The 15,697-nt window shown below is 51.0% G+C and overlaps 1 protein-coding gene across 1 annotated transcript in view; it reads left to right on the forward strand.

Moving 5' to 3' along the window:
- HTRA1 (HtrA serine peptidase 1) overlaps positions 1-13,718 on the forward strand; it is a 57,722-nt gene extending 44,004 nt beyond the window's left edge. The window contains exons 4-9 of the mRNA XM_049855758.1: positions 4,938-5,132; positions 6,416-6,448; positions 8,004-8,118; positions 9,322-9,379; positions 11,326-11,421; positions 12,972-13,718. Of these exons, the coding sequence (XP_049711715.1) occupies positions 4,938-5,132; positions 6,416-6,448; positions 8,004-8,118; positions 9,322-9,379; positions 11,326-11,421; positions 12,972-13,140 (666 nt within the window). The 3' untranslated portion in view covers positions 13,141-13,718. The remainder of the gene's footprint in view (positions 1-4,937; positions 5,133-6,415; positions 6,449-8,003; positions 8,119-9,321; positions 9,380-11,325; positions 11,422-12,971) is intronic.
- The last annotated feature ends 1,979 nt before the right edge of the window (positions 13,719-15,697 follow it).

The following is a 15,697-nucleotide window of genomic DNA, read 5'->3' on the forward strand; positions in this document are numbered from 1 at the left end:
TGAGGAATGGAACCTATGGGCTCCCTTTCTCCCTCTCATCCCCTGGATTTTCTTCCAGGTCAAGTAGAGGGTAGAGGCCTGCTTGTTTGCCTCTCAGCCTTCCAGCAAGATGGAGAGAGGTATGAAGTGGCTGTTTGCGGGGGGGGGGTCGGCATTGGTGAGCTCCCCAAGACAGCCTGTGTCGGGTGCTGGCTCAGCATGTCCGTAGTCTGGAAGCCTGAGCCAGGTTGATGTGGGAGTGAGGGGACCGGCTGGTGGACAGTGGATCGGAGTCATTAGAGGAATGAGCAGCCAAAAGGCCCCCACCATCTGCAGGTCAAGGCTGGAGCAAGGCTTTTCATTTCCAGCCACAGCAGCATTTCATCCCTCCAGGCCGCTGGGACAGCAGCTAGACAGCTATGGAATAAGATGCTCAATGACCAAGCAGGAGTGTGGCCACTGAGGTGCAGCATAGAGCAGACAGCCTGAGGGGACACTCCAGCCCTACTCAGATCTAGACCGAAGCTGAAAGTCCTGAGGCTTTCGAGGCTTTCGTGGCCAGCTGGCACCTTGGGGGAGCCAAGGCCACACACCATTAAAGGCAGTTTAGCCTCAGGTGAGCAATGAGTCTGGCCCCACCGACATCTCTGCACCACCTCATGCCCTGCACAGAGCTTCTGCCAGTAGTTAGAATTCCGGGTTAACTCCTACTGGCAGTGCAAGTCTGAGAGTTGGGAGGCCTGTTCTCTCATTAGCCAGCTGCTCATTGGCTATGAGAAGTTACTCTGAGCCTCAGTTTCCACATCAGTGAAATGGGAACATTTGCCCAAACTCACCAGGTTGTCATGCAGGTGCTTTGTCATGTGGGAGGTAAAAGGCCCACCCCTTTCCCATAGAGGTAGAGGACTTTTCACATGATAAGAGCTCCCAGGATATGTGTCCACTTGCTTTGCTCTGTCTTAGGATTGCTCTTCAGAATCTATGATGTGTTTGAGTGAATAAAACTTCAGCAAGATGCTCCTGATCAGTGGCGCTGCCCATTGGTGCCAGTTTTACTAAATGGCCAGGTAAACCAGGAGACCAGTTGCTTTTGTGTCATGGGGACCCTGCGCATGTCAGTGTAGAACTGTGTTCCATAGGGTTTTCAATGGCTGACTTTTTGGGGGGGAGTGATCACCAGGCCTTTGTCCAGAGGTGCTTTTTGGCAGACTGGCACTGCTAACGTTTTGGTTAACAGCCAAGGTGTTAGCTGTTCGCACCACCCACGGAAGTCTCCACATTTCTTCCGCTTGCGTCTTGGGGAGACCCCTGGGTTCGTGTCGCTGGTTCATCTTGTCCAAGCCTGCGTGGTCACCTGCGTGTGGGCGACACTGCTGTCCTCATGACAGGCTTGTCTCCGGGTTCTTTGGGCCCAGCATCCCCTGGGAGTTCTGCCTCCCCAGTGAGTGTGGACGGGCAGCAGGCAGGCCCTCGATATTCTCTTCTCCTTGCAGGGGATCTCCCCGCTCTGTCCTCACAGTGCCTGCCCCCATGGCATTTACCCCCTTCCCAGCAACACCTGGGCCTGTGCTGGCTTTGGAGGGAAGGGCTAGGGGGAGAGTGGTCTTCAGGCCCCTCTGCCTTCTGAACACCCTGAGGCCTTAGAGCCTGACTCTGCTGCTTTCTGGGTGATGGCGTGGTGGAGGAAGGAGTGGGGAATGAGGGAGTCCTGCCTGTAATTTTCTGATGTGGTTGCCAGTTGGGACTGCAGCTGTTGTTGGCTGGACCCACCTCTCTGTGTGATCTTGATCTCTTGCCTTGAAGGTGGTGAAGAACAAGCCTATTGGCTTGGGCAGCCAGGCTGGCCCAACCCAGGAGCCTTCCCCACCAGTCCCCTCATCCACTCTGAGGCCCAGCCCTGCAGCCCTCAGTGGAACGGTGCTCCAGCCGATCCCCGGCCCTCTAGCCAGTCCTGGCCCTGAAAGACAGTCGTGTTTTTGGTGGGCTCCTCCCTGAGTGGCCTGAGGTGCATACCAGCCCTGCCTTCCACCCCTCCCGTAAGCTTCGATGGATGAAGTCATTCCTGGCGCGGCTGCTGGCTTGGGTCCAGGGTAAACACACCACGTGAAGAGCCCGCTGGTGCCAGGGATGTGGATGACCTATGTGGGTGACCTTGGGGAGTAGGGGGGTGGGGATGCAGGGAGTTCTGTGGGCTGGAGCAGCACTGCGCCCTGACCTCAGGTGGCCCCAAGGGAAAAGGATCACCCAGGGAGACCTGCTCCACCCAGCCTTCTCCTGGGTACAGGGCTGGGTGGCATGGACTACCTTGTGGGGGATTAATTAGTGGGTTTCTCCTTGGGTTTGCATAAGCTTAGATACTATTACTGGAGTCCCTGGATGGTGCAAAGGTTAATGCCCTCCGATCCTAAGCAAAAGGTTGGAGGTTCGAGTCTACCCAGGGGCACCTCAGAAGAAAGGCCTGGTGATCAACTTCCAAAAAATCACCCATTGAAATCCTATGGAGCAGAGTTCTACTCCTTACACACGTGGGGTTACCACAGGTCAAAGTCCACTCAACAGTTACTGGGTTTTAAAAAAATACTAATGTTAACATCCGACACTGATAAAATGCAACATGAACGAGGCTCTATTCGTGTCTTTTTATAGAGTGTGTCATAGGTTTATCACATGTTAAGTCATTTAATCTCACAAGAAGCCAATGACATAAGTGTACTGTGTTATTCCTATTTTACGGATGAGGAAACTGAGGTTCAGAGTGGTTGCCATCTCAGGCCAATATTCGAAACCAGCAGCCAGGCCCTGGGTCTGTGCTCTCGGCCATGGTGCCTATGGGGCTTCTCCCTATCTACGATCTGCACACAGCCTGTGAAAGTCGGTTTTAGTTCTTGAGCCCCTTTTTAGCATTCCTTTTTTCCGCCATGAGTTTTCTTAGCATCTTCCTGGCTTTTATTTTTGGGGGGGAGTTGGGGGAGAGGAGAGGTGGGCTGGTAATTTGCAGCATGGCACAGTGCAGCAGACAAGAGTCTGAGTTCAGGGCCAGCAGTCCCAGGTGTAAATCCAGGCTCTGTCTTGGGTCACCCTCTGCCTTCAGCCTCAGTTTTCTCACCTGTTAAATGGGTGTAGTGATCCCCACACATTATTGGACTGGTGTTTGGCTCCATCCTTGGCAGAGGAGATGCTAACGGAACCACTGGCTCCCACCCACCCAAATTCCACACTCCTGGCCCCTCTTGTCTTTCTCTTTGGAGGTGGGCAAACATAGGACTCTTGAGTTGCAGTTGCAAGAGGGCTGGGCTAAGACTTGGGTTTCTGGATCTTGTCAGCATTGTTCAGGGCAGCTGCTCCTTTTGAGCCAGTGAACAACGGCCAGCCGAAGGAACTCAGGAGGGCGGGAGAGTGCTAGCGGGGAGAGGGAGGAGGGCCTAAAGCCGTCCCTTGTGGAATGAGGGAGGCCCCTTGGTTGCCACCCAGCTCTCCTCAGCCCGAGTTGTTCTGGAGCTGGCTTTATTTTGCCCCATTTTGTTTTGAAGAGTAGTTTGCAGCTCCTTGCTCTCTGGGGCTTTTGCAGGGCACCGAGAAGCCAGGGCTTCCTGGTTAGTCAGCTGCCCAGGCTGGGACCGAGCTGGTTGATTGAGGACTTCTTCAGGAAGAGAGGCAGCTGGGTCTTGTGTCTTGGGGTCCTGGGATGCCTTGCTCCCACCCCCCATTCCTGCTGCTCAAGAAGCTGTCATGCATATAGCACAAGTGTGCCCCCCACAGGTTTGCCGTGTCCCTAGCTGTGCCCCTCATGGATCTGTCATGCACTTAGCACAGGTGTGCTGCCCATGGATCTCTCAGGTACTTAGCACAGGTGTGTCCCCGACAGATCTGTCACACAGCTAGCACAAGCGTGTGCCCCACAGATCTGTCATGCACCTAGCACAGGTGTGCCCCCATGGATTTGCTGTGTACCTAGCACATTTGCCAAGCACTTGGCACAAGTGTACACCACACTGAGTCATTGCAGTCCACTCCCGCAGAGCGCCACGCACAGCCCAGACTCGGGATGCAGGGGTGTATGATAAGTGGGTGCAGTTTCCACTGCTTGCCCCAAGGTGCAGGCTCAGGATTCCTTCTCTGAGGCACCTGCTCCAAGACTGCTCCAGGCCATCTTACCAAAACCCACTAAATTCATCTCTTGCTCTCGCTCAGTTTCCTGTTCCGAAGGTTTCACAGCTAGTGTGTGCTGCTGCCTTCGAGATGTGCTCAGGCCCTGGGGTGGCCTCCAGCCACTGGTTTTCTTTGGCATGCTGGGCATCAGTGTTAATTTACTCCCTATGAAGGAGCCCCTGGTGGTGAAGTGGGTAAGCCCTCGGCTGCTAACCAAAATGTCGACAGTTCAAACCCACCAGCCGCTCCGCGGGAGAAAGATGTGGCCATTGGCTTCCATAAAGATTACAGCCTTGGAAACCCTCTGGGGCAATTCTACTCTGTCTTAGAGGGTCGTTATGAGTTGGAATCAATGAGACAGTGTTGGGTTTGGATTTGGTGTTTTAGCTTATGATGTATTGATTAGCAAGGAAAACCAGCTGCCATGGGCGGACTCCAACTCATGGCGTTCCCATGTGTGTCAGAGTAGAGCTGTGCTCCAAAGGGTTTTCAATGGCTGACTTTTCTGAAGTAGCTTGCCAGGCCTTTCTTCCGAGGCACCTCTGGGTGGACTCAAACCCCCATCCTTTTGGTTAGCAGCCAAATGCTTTGGCCCTTTGAACCACCCAGGACTCCTTTTTAATTACCGTGGGTGGGAAAGGAAGTGCGGTCCTTGTCCCCAGGGAGGGGCTGTTAGTCCTGAGCTCGGTTTCGCACGAGGCCTGGTGTTATGAGTGGCCTGTCACCTGCTTGGTGTCCCATGATTTTTGTGTATTTATCCATGTTGTTAAGTTAACCAAAGTCAGCAATGGTACCGTTGTTTTTCCCAGGGCAAGCTGCCGGTCCTGCTGCTGGGCCGCTCCTCGGAGCTGCGACCAGGAGAGTTTGTGGTCGCCATTGGAAGCCCATTTTCCCTTCAAAACACGGTCACCACTGGGATTGTCAGCACAACCCAGCGAGGCGGCAAGGAGCTGGGACTTCGGAACTCAGACATGGACTACATCCAGACAGATGCCATCATCAACGTGAGCATCCGCCGCCCAGCCGGCTGGGAACTGGGGTGGAGGCAGAGTCCCCATGGTGCGGTCAGAGGGCATCAAGGGGAACCCTCCAAAGCAGATGAGGCTGAGGGTAGTCCTACCCCACCCTGAGGGGGGTCAGCGGCCCCTCTGCCCACAGCCCCTGGGGCACGTTTGAGGACTTTTGGAGCCACCGGCCGAGCTGCTTCTGCAGCTTTCTGGAAGAAGGAAGCTCACCTTGGCACGGGCTCAGCAGACCTGTGAAGGTGTGAGCCCAGCCTTCTCCTGTCTGCTTTTCCTTCCAACAAATGACCAGCCGCCCCCAGAGACACAGTCACAGCGTCGGCCTCAGCCATCCGACCTGTCTAATGAGCCAGGGATTGCTCCATGCAATTTCATAAACAGAATCTATTCAGAATTACATTTTTCCACTTTAGCTGTTTCCCTATAGAATAGATGCTTTTTAAATAGCAGTGTTTTCCCCCCACATCTATTCAATACAAAAGGTATGCAGTGTGTTTTGTGCTTCCATGCGAGCTGCACCGGTGGTCCCTGAAGTAATGGACATGGAACGGACCACGTGGATTCAAACGCAGCAGCAAAGCCAGGTTCACACAGATAGGAGCCGATTTGAAATACCGTGATACTAGAGCAAGTGTGGGTCGGGGGAGGGGCACGGGTGGCTTAGTCGTAGGATTTTTGCCTTCCAAGTGGGAGGTCTAGGTTCAGTTCCCAGTCATTGCATCTCATGTATAGCCACAACCCATCTGTCAGTGAAGGCTTGCCTGATGATGCTGGACAGCTTTCGGTGGAGCTTCCAGATTAAGACAGACTAGGAAGAAAGGCCTGGTGTTCTACTTTAGAAAGTCACCCAGTGAAAACCCTATGGATCACAGTGGTACAATCCCATTGTGCATGGGGTCACCATGAGTCTGGGGTCAACCCAATGGTAGCTAACAACCACAACAGAGTAAGTGGGCAGCCATCCCTATTCCCAACATCCTTTTAACAAGAGGGAAGAAGCTGTGATGGGTTCTGTAGAGTCTACAGTCAGCCTCTGGGTTTCGTAGCCAAAAAAAAAAAAAAAAAAAAAATCCCACGTATGGCATATTCAAAACTTACTGCAAATTGTTAAGATCCTTTTTTTCCAGCAAAATGTTAGGTTGGCGGGAAAGAATCTACCCCATACTCCAGGCATTGTTGTCAGGAAACCACCGGGCCAGGGAATAGATCGTTTGACCAAGTTAAGCATGTAACCCTATAACCTTTTAATTTCTGCTTCGTTTCAGTATGGAAACTCGGGAGGCCCATTGGTAAACCTGGTAAGGCCTTCCTTTTAACACCCACGTGATTTTGTGTTCCTTTGCATCTGTGTGCATGCCGGGGCTGTGTCTTTCTTGGCTTCTTCTTTTCAAACATGAGCTTGCCAAAGCGCTCGAATTCTTTTAGAGTGAGCTTGGTGAATGTACTATATCCTTGCAAATTACCCTTCTGGATTTTTCTGGACCTAGTGAGGCCGGCAAGACTAGAGGCCTGGAAAGGCTGTTTGCCGTCGGACATGCTTGAGTTTCAGAGTTCCAGGTCAGCACAGTAGGACTCAGGTAGAGCCAGGAGTAGCGGAGGGAACCGGCCTTCGTTTTGTGCTGCCGGCCGTCACAGAAAGGCAGCCTGAGAAGCTGTGTTGGCTCAGCTATGCTCTTTCTCTTGCCCAGGAACCTCCCTGCAGGCCTGGCTGGAATGGACTTGAGTCTGCACTTAAATATTTAAGCAGAAAATGTGAAGCTGGTCAAGCTGGAGGGCCGTGCAGGGCTCCCCATTCCGCCGTCTCATTTGCAGAGGCTGAAACAGGCAACTTTAGCAAGGCCCATGCTGGCCTCGGTTTGAATGTCCCTGGTATTCCAGGATGGAATCAGTGCCTTTGGGAACTGTGAGGAGCAATTTACACCCTCTTGGCAGCCGGCCCGTCTCTGAGCCCGAGCTGAACAAACAGTGTGACAACAGAATGCAGACTGGTGGTGTGAGGGGGTGTGAGCTGTGCAGGGCCGGGTCCTATAGTGCAGCCACCTCTCAACTGTGAACTTGGGTGGAATCAAAGGACGCCCTGCAGATGGGTTTCCTCCCATTTCAAAGCTAGTCTGTGACAAGCAGAGAAAGCCTGGTGGGTGCCCTGCTTGGTGACCTCTGGCCAGGACCCCTATAGCACCTACAGGGGTTGCTGCTGAGAGGAGATTGCATTTCCTGGCAAAGGAAGCACGTTGGCCCTGAGCCCCAAGGCTGTTTGTTGCTCCCCAATATCAGCAGAACAATCTTAAGATCATTAAAGATGGAAGAAGCAGGAAGCGTGAGTGGATAGCCACCTAAAGGACTGTGTTTGGGGGCCTCACAGAGATTTCAGGAACATACAGAGCCCTGGTGGCCCAATGTTTAAGCACTTGGCCAACAGGTTGGCAGTTCAAACCCACCCAACAGCTCCACTGAAGAAAGACCTGGCGGTCTGCTCCCATTAAGGTTACAGCCTAGAAAACCCTATGGGGCAGTTCTGTTCTGTCTCGTGGGGTCTCTATGAGTCAAAAATTGGCTCAATGGCCCCTAATACCAACATTCCCTGCGAAAGGAGCAGATAGTCAATGTCCTTAAAATACCGGCTGGATGCTGTGCTTACAGCAAGGTGTGTCAGTTCGGGGGTGGAGCACGGCTTTCCAGGCCCAGGTGTCCCAGTGCTGCCCCGTCCCACCTGTCTGGCCTGTCTGCCTGCAGCTCCCGGCTCCTGCGCTGACACAGCGCAAAGACCTCCCTCCGATTCTTCCTTCTCCTTTGGTGCGTATCTTCCGGAGGGCTCTGTGGATTCAGTAAGCCATGTCTCCTCTTGCCTTTCAGGATGGTGAAGTGATCGGGATTAACACTCTGAAAGTGACTGCTGGGATCTCCTTTGCAATCCCATCTGATAAAATCAAAAAGTTCCTCACCGAGTCCCATGACAGACAGGCCAAAGGTAAAATGGGGGCCAGACAGCTGTGCTAGGGCTTCAGGCCTGCGCCTCAGCCACACCTCAGAGACGTGGGGAAGGGAAAAATGACAAACCCTAAGACCAGCCAAGCCGCTTCCTGTGAAGAAGGGAAAAGGACATGCCTTATTAAACCCCTGGTGGAAGGTTGTAAATATTTGGCCGTTTTTGACCTACAGCCATAGAAGTTTTTATCTAATATGTGCCAGACACATTCCTGGGTGATTATTTCACTTAATTATCCATGTCTGTCCTATCAGGGGAATTATTGGTCCCATTTTACCAATGAGGAAATAGATTCAGAGAAACCATTCATTCCCAGGGTTCATTCATCCATACCGGGCCGGGTGGGGGTTCAGCAGTAGGCAGGACAATGGGGTCCCTTGGACATGTGATATTTATGTTCCACCCTGAGGGGCAGACAGTAAGCAAGTGAGCAAATGAGATCATTTCAGATAGTGACCGTGAAGCAGGATGTGGGCTAGGGAGTGATGGGAGGGGTGGCTGGTGGAGACAGTGTGGCCAGGGAAGACCCCCCCAGCTGAGACCTGGAGAGGATGGAGCCAGCAGGCTGGGATTGGGGGAGAGCTTTCCAGGCAGAGGGACACACAGTCAGAGTCTCCAAGTAGGCACTGCCAGGAGCAGCGAGCGTGCAGTTATGTAGGTGGAAGTGGGAAGGCTGGCCGGGGCTGGAGGAGCGAGGGCCACCGTGGACTGGGCTGTGGGCTGCGTTTTAACTGCAGTGAGATCTGGTGGATGTCTTTGAAAGGTCACTCTGGGCCCGAGTGGAGGGGGTACCAGAGGGGTGGGTGGAACACCAGTTAAGAGGTTCTACCAGTCATCCAGACGAGAGATGGCTGTGGCTCAGACCTGGGTGGTGGCCGTGGAGGTGGAGCGAAGGGGTCATGTTCCAGCTACATTGGGATGGAGCCAGCATGGGGATGGATCGGAAGTCAGGTGAGGTGTGGAAGAATCAATGACTATCGCTAGGATGTGAGCCATCAACTGAGGTGACGGGACTTTGCTGAAGGTCCCACGGTGGCTGAGGTCAGGACTAAGATTTGAACCATAACCTGTGTTTTCCCCTACGGCTCTGACTGTACACTAGAGGGGGTCGGACACTGTGGCTGTTAGGGGTCCCTGTTGCCCCTGCCAACTCTGCTATCATTTGTTCCTTTGTTGTCACACCAGGTAAAGCCATCACCAAGAAGAAGTACATCGGCATCCGCATGATGTCGCTCACGTCCAGGTAACAGGATGCGCGGGTCTGTGTCCCTGTCTCTGCTTTTAAATTTAAATAAACTTGAACTTCAGAAGGCTCTCACTGGCACCCCTGAAAGAGAAGTCGTAAAATTCACCATTTTTTACCATTTGAAAGTGTACACTTTAGTGTATTCTCAACGCTGCGCAACCATCACCACTATGCAATTCCAAAACGTTCTCCTCACCCCAGAAGAAAACCCAATACCCGTTAGCAGTCACGCTCCATTCCCCTCTCTCCTCTGCCCCTGGCAAACCCGAATCTTCTTCCTGTCTCTACGGATTGACCTCTTCTGGATATTTAAATGGAATCATATAATGTTTGGCTTCTGTGTCTGGTTTCTTTCACTTACATAGTGTTTACCAGATCCACCCATATCGTAGCGTGTATCAGTACTTCATTCCTTTTTATGGCTGAATAATATCCTATTGTATGGCTGTGCCATGTTTTATCTGTTTTTCCTTTGATGAGCATTTGGGTGGTTTCTACCTTTTGGCTATGGTAAATAGTGCTGCTACGAACATTGGTGTACAAGTCTCTGTTTGAGTCCCAGCTCTCAGTTCTTTTGGGCATTTATCTAGGAGTGGTCTTGCTGAGTCATAGGATAATTCTATATTTAGCTTTTTGAGGGACGGCTTGTCCTGTTACTGGTTTTGTTTTGAGCTGGATTTCCATTTTACAGCAGATCCTTCTGAGAAGATTCTGCCCTTCTCTATGAAGGCAGGTCTGAACTGCAGAGGGTGGTTTTCCCCAGCTCACACCTGCCTTTCAGCACATGTTCTATGGAAGTGCTCCAAGCACCACCCCAGCCCCAGAGGGCCCTGCGGCGAGTGGGCTGTGGCGCTAGGAATGCCTGGTCAGCTCCATCTGAGGAGGGATGATTTGTTTTCCCGAGTTGGTGGAAGTTGCAACATGTGTTTGGCAGGGTCATAAAATACTGGTGTTTTCCCCTTGATGAAAAAACCTGGTGTAACCTCATGAGTCCCGGTAACTAAGGGCATAGTGGAAACTTGCGGGTAAAGTAGAGAAAGAGAAGGACATCGTATAATATGTGTATTGATGTATTTTAGATACAATACATGAATGGTGGTAGCTTCTGAGGGGTTATGGTTTGCAAGCCTAAAAAGTATGTTGTTATTTGTGTTTGGGAATAAGAGAGACGGAGATGTAGGGAGAGGCTTGGGCTCTAGCTTCGTGGGTTCTTGTCCCAGCTCTGCTACTTCCTGGTTTGTGACCTTGGGAACCCCTTGAATTCTGAGTGTTTCAGTTTCCTCCCCCACCCAGGATGGGGATAACGAGGCAGGCGTTTTGGTGTGTGGGGAGGACTGGGTGAGTTCGCGAGAATCAAGGCTTGGATCAGTGAGTGGTGGCAGTGATTGATGGCCACCAATTGTCACGTGGTTACTCTGCAGCAAGCACTGGGCCAGACATCTCACCTAGATCACCGCATTAATCCTCACGTGTACCCCATGTTGTAGGGTAATGCTATTGTCCCCATTTTGCAGGTGAGGAAACTAAGGCATAGAGGTTAAGCAGTTACCTAAGGTTACACAGCTAGAAATGGGCAGAACTCGGACTCCTAACAAGACCAGCCACTGTACTGTACAGAGTAGAACTGCCCCATAAGGTTTCGAAGGAGGTAGCAGCTGAGCTCTTAACCACTACACCACCAGGGCTGCCCATAAGTGGTAGCTACTATTAATTAATTAAGAAATTAATTAAGAAGAAGAATGGTGAAGCATTTCTCTTGTTGCTACTCTGTCAGTCTTTGACTCTAGTAGTCAGGCAATTTTAAAGCAGAATCAAAACTCCTAGAGGAATTTTACGTTAGAATTAAGGGCAAGCGGGGAAGCTGGTTGAGAGTTCCCCGAGGGCAAGCTGAGGAAGGCACGGTGCTAATTTACATTAACCTGGGCACCATTTGTCCCGAGCAGCAAAGCCAAAGAGCTGAAGGATCGCCACCGAGACTTCCCAGATGTGATTTCAGGAGCGTACATCATTGAAGTAATTCCTGATACCCCGGCAGAAGTGTGAGTTGGAATGATTTTCCCTTTTCCTAATACCATTATGGTCCCCGGGGGTAGATGCTGGGGAGCAGCGTTAATTTTATATCTGCTCAGGGGATCGTACTGATCCTTGCCGAAAGTGGTGGGACATCCTTGGTCAAGTCCTGCTGGCCAGGCCTTCCGTCCTGGTTCAGCTCAGGCCCTGTCAACAAAGGGATGCTTCCTGTCTTCAAAAGCCCTTTCTTCACTGGGGTCGCCCAGATGGAAAGAGCAATATCAGACTGACCGTGAGTCTGTGGGACATGCTGGCTGGGGTTTAAGAGGGTTTGACGAGTAGGGTCCCTGCAGCCTTGGGGAACTGGTCCCATTAAAGAGTTTGGATCCAGCTTTAGGATGCACCTCCTGAAACCTTCGCTAACTATGTGGCTATTGGGCCATACTTGTCACTATGCCTAGAAAAATAACCCAGGTAACATCAAAGTAACACCAAAAGAAGTAGCTCGGCCAACAGTCAGTGTTTGTAACCCACGCTGAGGTAATATGCAGAGAGTAGTGCTAGACTGGGGAGTCCCTGGGTGGCACAGTTAACACACTTGGCTGCTAACCAAAATGTTAGAGGTTTGAGTCTGCCCGGAGGCACCTCAGAAGAAAGGCCTGGTGATCTACTTTCAAAAAATCAGCCATTGAAAACCCCATAGAGCACAGTTCTACTCTGACACGCATGGGGTTGCTGGGTCGAAATCGACTCAATGGCAACTAGTCAACGCGTTAGTGCTAGACCAGAGATGCACACGTTGCTCCCTGGGGCCTGGATCCGGCCCACCACCTGCTTTTGCACAGCTCACAAGCTAAGAATGGTTTTCACATTTTTAAATGGCTGAAAAAGAAGAAGAAAAAGTTTTTGTGATACATGCAAATGCTATGAAGTTCAAATTTCAGCGCCCATAAATATTTATTGGCACACAGCCACGCCCCTTTATTTGCATGTCATCTCTGGCTGCTTTTATGCTACAGCGGCAGAGCTGAGTAGTTGCGGCAGAGACCTTACGGCCTGCGAAGCCTCAGCTATTTACTGTCTGGCCCCTTACTGAAAGGCTGCTGACCCCTGTCCTAGACCATTAAGATCAGGGCAGCATTGCCGATGGTGCCATACACAAGAGCGAAAGTTCCAGTGCAGCCACAGGGAGGAAGTGTCTCATGATAGACTCATTCCACCCGTTCGTGTAGGAACTGCTTTCTGAGTACTTATTCATGACAAGCAAGTTGGCCGTACCCATGCCACCCTGGTGCATCCTTGCCCTCCTTGAAGTTGAATCTGTCATTAACCCATATGGGTGCTCCAGGCATTTTCGCAGTGGACACAAATGATTTTTACCTAAATATCTCAAAAGGAAACACAACCAACTGTGAGCTGGTTGAAACCATTCTCATGTACCTTCAGCACCACCAAACCCTGTCTGCTCTGGGCTTGCCAGGTTCTCAACAGCCTCTGTTGATAAAAGTTGATCATCTTTCCCGGCAGGTGGGGCAGGAGGAATTGAAACATTACAATCGTGTTTCTCCTTGTGTTGCAGTGGTGGTCTCCAGGAGAACGACGTCATAATCAGCATCAACGGACAGTCGGTAGTCTCCGCCAATGACGTCAGTGACGTCATTAAAAAGGAAAGCACTCTGAACATGGTGGTCCGCAGGGGCAATGAAGACATTATGATTACAGTGATTCCCGAAGAAATCGACCCATAGGCAGAGGCATGAGCTGGATTTCATGTTTCCCTCAAAGACTCTCCAGTGAACGACACATGAAGACTCTGGGCTGGTGGCACAGGACACCCAAGACTTTTGACCGCCATTTTGCTTGTTCACTGGAGACGTTCTGGCCAACAGAATCCCTCTTGGTAGTTTGCGGGCAAAACAAATGTAAAGCCGCAGCTCCGCGGGCAGAACCCTCTCCTTCTGTAGCCTATGTATGCAGTGTGCTTTTCCTGCCAGCTTGGTCTGCTCCTGCTTAGACGGTCAACCTTCGTCTCCTCCTTTAACCCAGGCATCGTCTTAGTCCAACTAATGCAATGATATGAGACGTGGGAAGGGCCCGTGGGAGCCAGAATGGTACTGGGCGTGTTTCTGCTTTCTCCAGAGTCGGCACTGAGAGGAGATTGATGCATGGAGACCCTGGGTGGGTGAACCCTGGCTTCCAACGAGGCCAAAGTGTTGCGTCTTTTAGGAATCTCTTCAGAATTGAGGAGCACGATGACCTATGAGTTTGAGCTATTAAAATACTTCTTCATACATCGTCTCCTGGCCTGCCTCATTTCCTTTACAGTGAACACCTGGTTTTGGGTTTTGTAAATCATATTTTATTGTGTTTTCCGTGAAAGTTTACACAGCAAATTAGGTTTCCATTAACAGTGACCTACACAAATTGTTCAGTGACATTGGTTACATTTTTCACAATGTGTTAACATTCTCATTAATTCTTTTCTGGATGTTTCATTTCTAGTAATCTTGCTTCCCTGCCCCATTACCCTTTCATCTTGACTTTAGAGGAATTGTTGACCATTTGGCCTCGTATAGGAGATTTTTTTAAAGGTGCGCGGTACTCACTGGTAATATTCTTTATTTTATGAGCAGATCTGTTATTTAGCTAAAAGATGACTTCCGGGGATAACTTTGGTTGGTTGCATTCTTTTTGAAATGATTCTAATGTCCATGATCCCCTCATTAAACCACATTGTCTATGCAGGGTTGAGCTCTCGGTCTTACCAGTTATTTCAAAATCATCCCATGGACCCTACCGGTAACATTGACAACTGTGCTTGGCCACCCTGGCTTCATAAGATAGGATTTGGGGACAGTTGTACTTGAGTCTGTCCCTGGGTGTTATAAACGGTTAACACACTCAGCTGCTAACCAAACGTTGGAGGCTGTACTTAGTTCACCCAGAGGTGGCTTGGAAGAAAGGCCAGATGATCTCCTGCAAAATCAACCGTTGAAACCCCTGTGGAGCTCAGTTCTGCTCTGACATCCGTGGATGGGGTCGCCGTGAATTGAAATCCACTCCACAGCAACTGGTTTGGCACTTGCATCTGGAGCTTTTTAGACTAAAGACAGTTGGTTGACCCTACACATCGTGCAGTCAGTCAGCGAAGAGTTCCTGGGCCCCTGTGCTGAGCCAGGTACCACACCGAATGTCAGGGCATCCAGGCAGAGCTGGACGGACACCAAGCTTCAGTCAACACGCCAGCCCTCTTTCTGAAAGGGAGATGGTTCAGGCAACCAGGATGCAATCCAAGGAATGTCCTGTTCTAATTCCCCAGAATGCACAGGCCACAGTGATCTCAATTGCCCTGGGCTCTAAAGCGGGCAAGTCCTTCTGCCTTGGGGATTTAGAGGAGGGCTCCCCTCAATCTGTCCTCAAACGGGTGCAGCCTTAAGCAGCTGTAAGCACCTCTGTCTCCACAAATATTTTCCAGGAGTTTGGGGAGCGGGGCCCAAGAAGACTGTTGGAAAACTTCAGCTTAGAAGTTTGCGCAGGCCTGGGGAGAGGAGGTTGTTTAAGCCAAGAGCGGAGAGTCAAAGGGTTCCTCTTTTTTTTTCTTAATTGTGCTTTTGGTGAAAGTTTTCAGCACAAATCAGTTTCCCTCAAAGGTTTCTTATTGTCAGCAGTCAAGAAGAGGGCCTTGGAAAAGATGGAGGTTTAATTCTCAAGACTGAGCTTAACCCCTCCTCTGTCAATAGATTTCCAAGGCCCAGTTCCTAAGTGGAGAGACTCTGGACCGTCAAAGGCCCAGGCTAAACGCGTTGTTACCTGCTGCTGAGTTGGTCCCTGACCCATGGCGACCCCACAGACAGCGGAACGAAAGACTGCCTGCTCCTGCGCCATTGCCATGATCGGTCACAGATCAGACCATTGTGATCCACAGGGTTTTCACTGGCTGATTTTGGGGAGATTGCCAGGCCTTTCTTTCTAGCCCTTAGCCTGGAAGCTCCCTTGAAACCTGCTCAGCATCTTAACACAGAAGCCTCCATTGACAGGCGGTGGCTCGCATGGAGTACACTGGCCAGGAGTTGCACGTGAGTCTCCTAACCATCGGTGTCAGGTTAAGCATTGGGGTGATCAAGCTAAGCCTTCATCCACATTGACCCTTGACAGCTGAGTGCCTGTGGCCTTCTGAGACTCCCCTTTGCTCTCTGCTTTGGTGACTTCGCAGAGTAAAGGTGAAGCCAGAAGTCCTTTTGATCTTGGAGTGTGTTTTGCATTCCCTTCCTCCCTGTGGAAGGTGATCATGCAGTGCATGGTGGG

The sequence above is a fragment of the Elephas maximus genome, chromosome 16 (assembly GCF_024166365.1).
Source record: "Elephas maximus indicus isolate mEleMax1 chromosome 16, mEleMax1 primary haplotype, whole genome shotgun sequence".
NCBI classification, from domain to species: Eukaryota; Metazoa; Chordata; class Mammalia; order Proboscidea; family Elephantidae; genus Elephas; species Elephas maximus.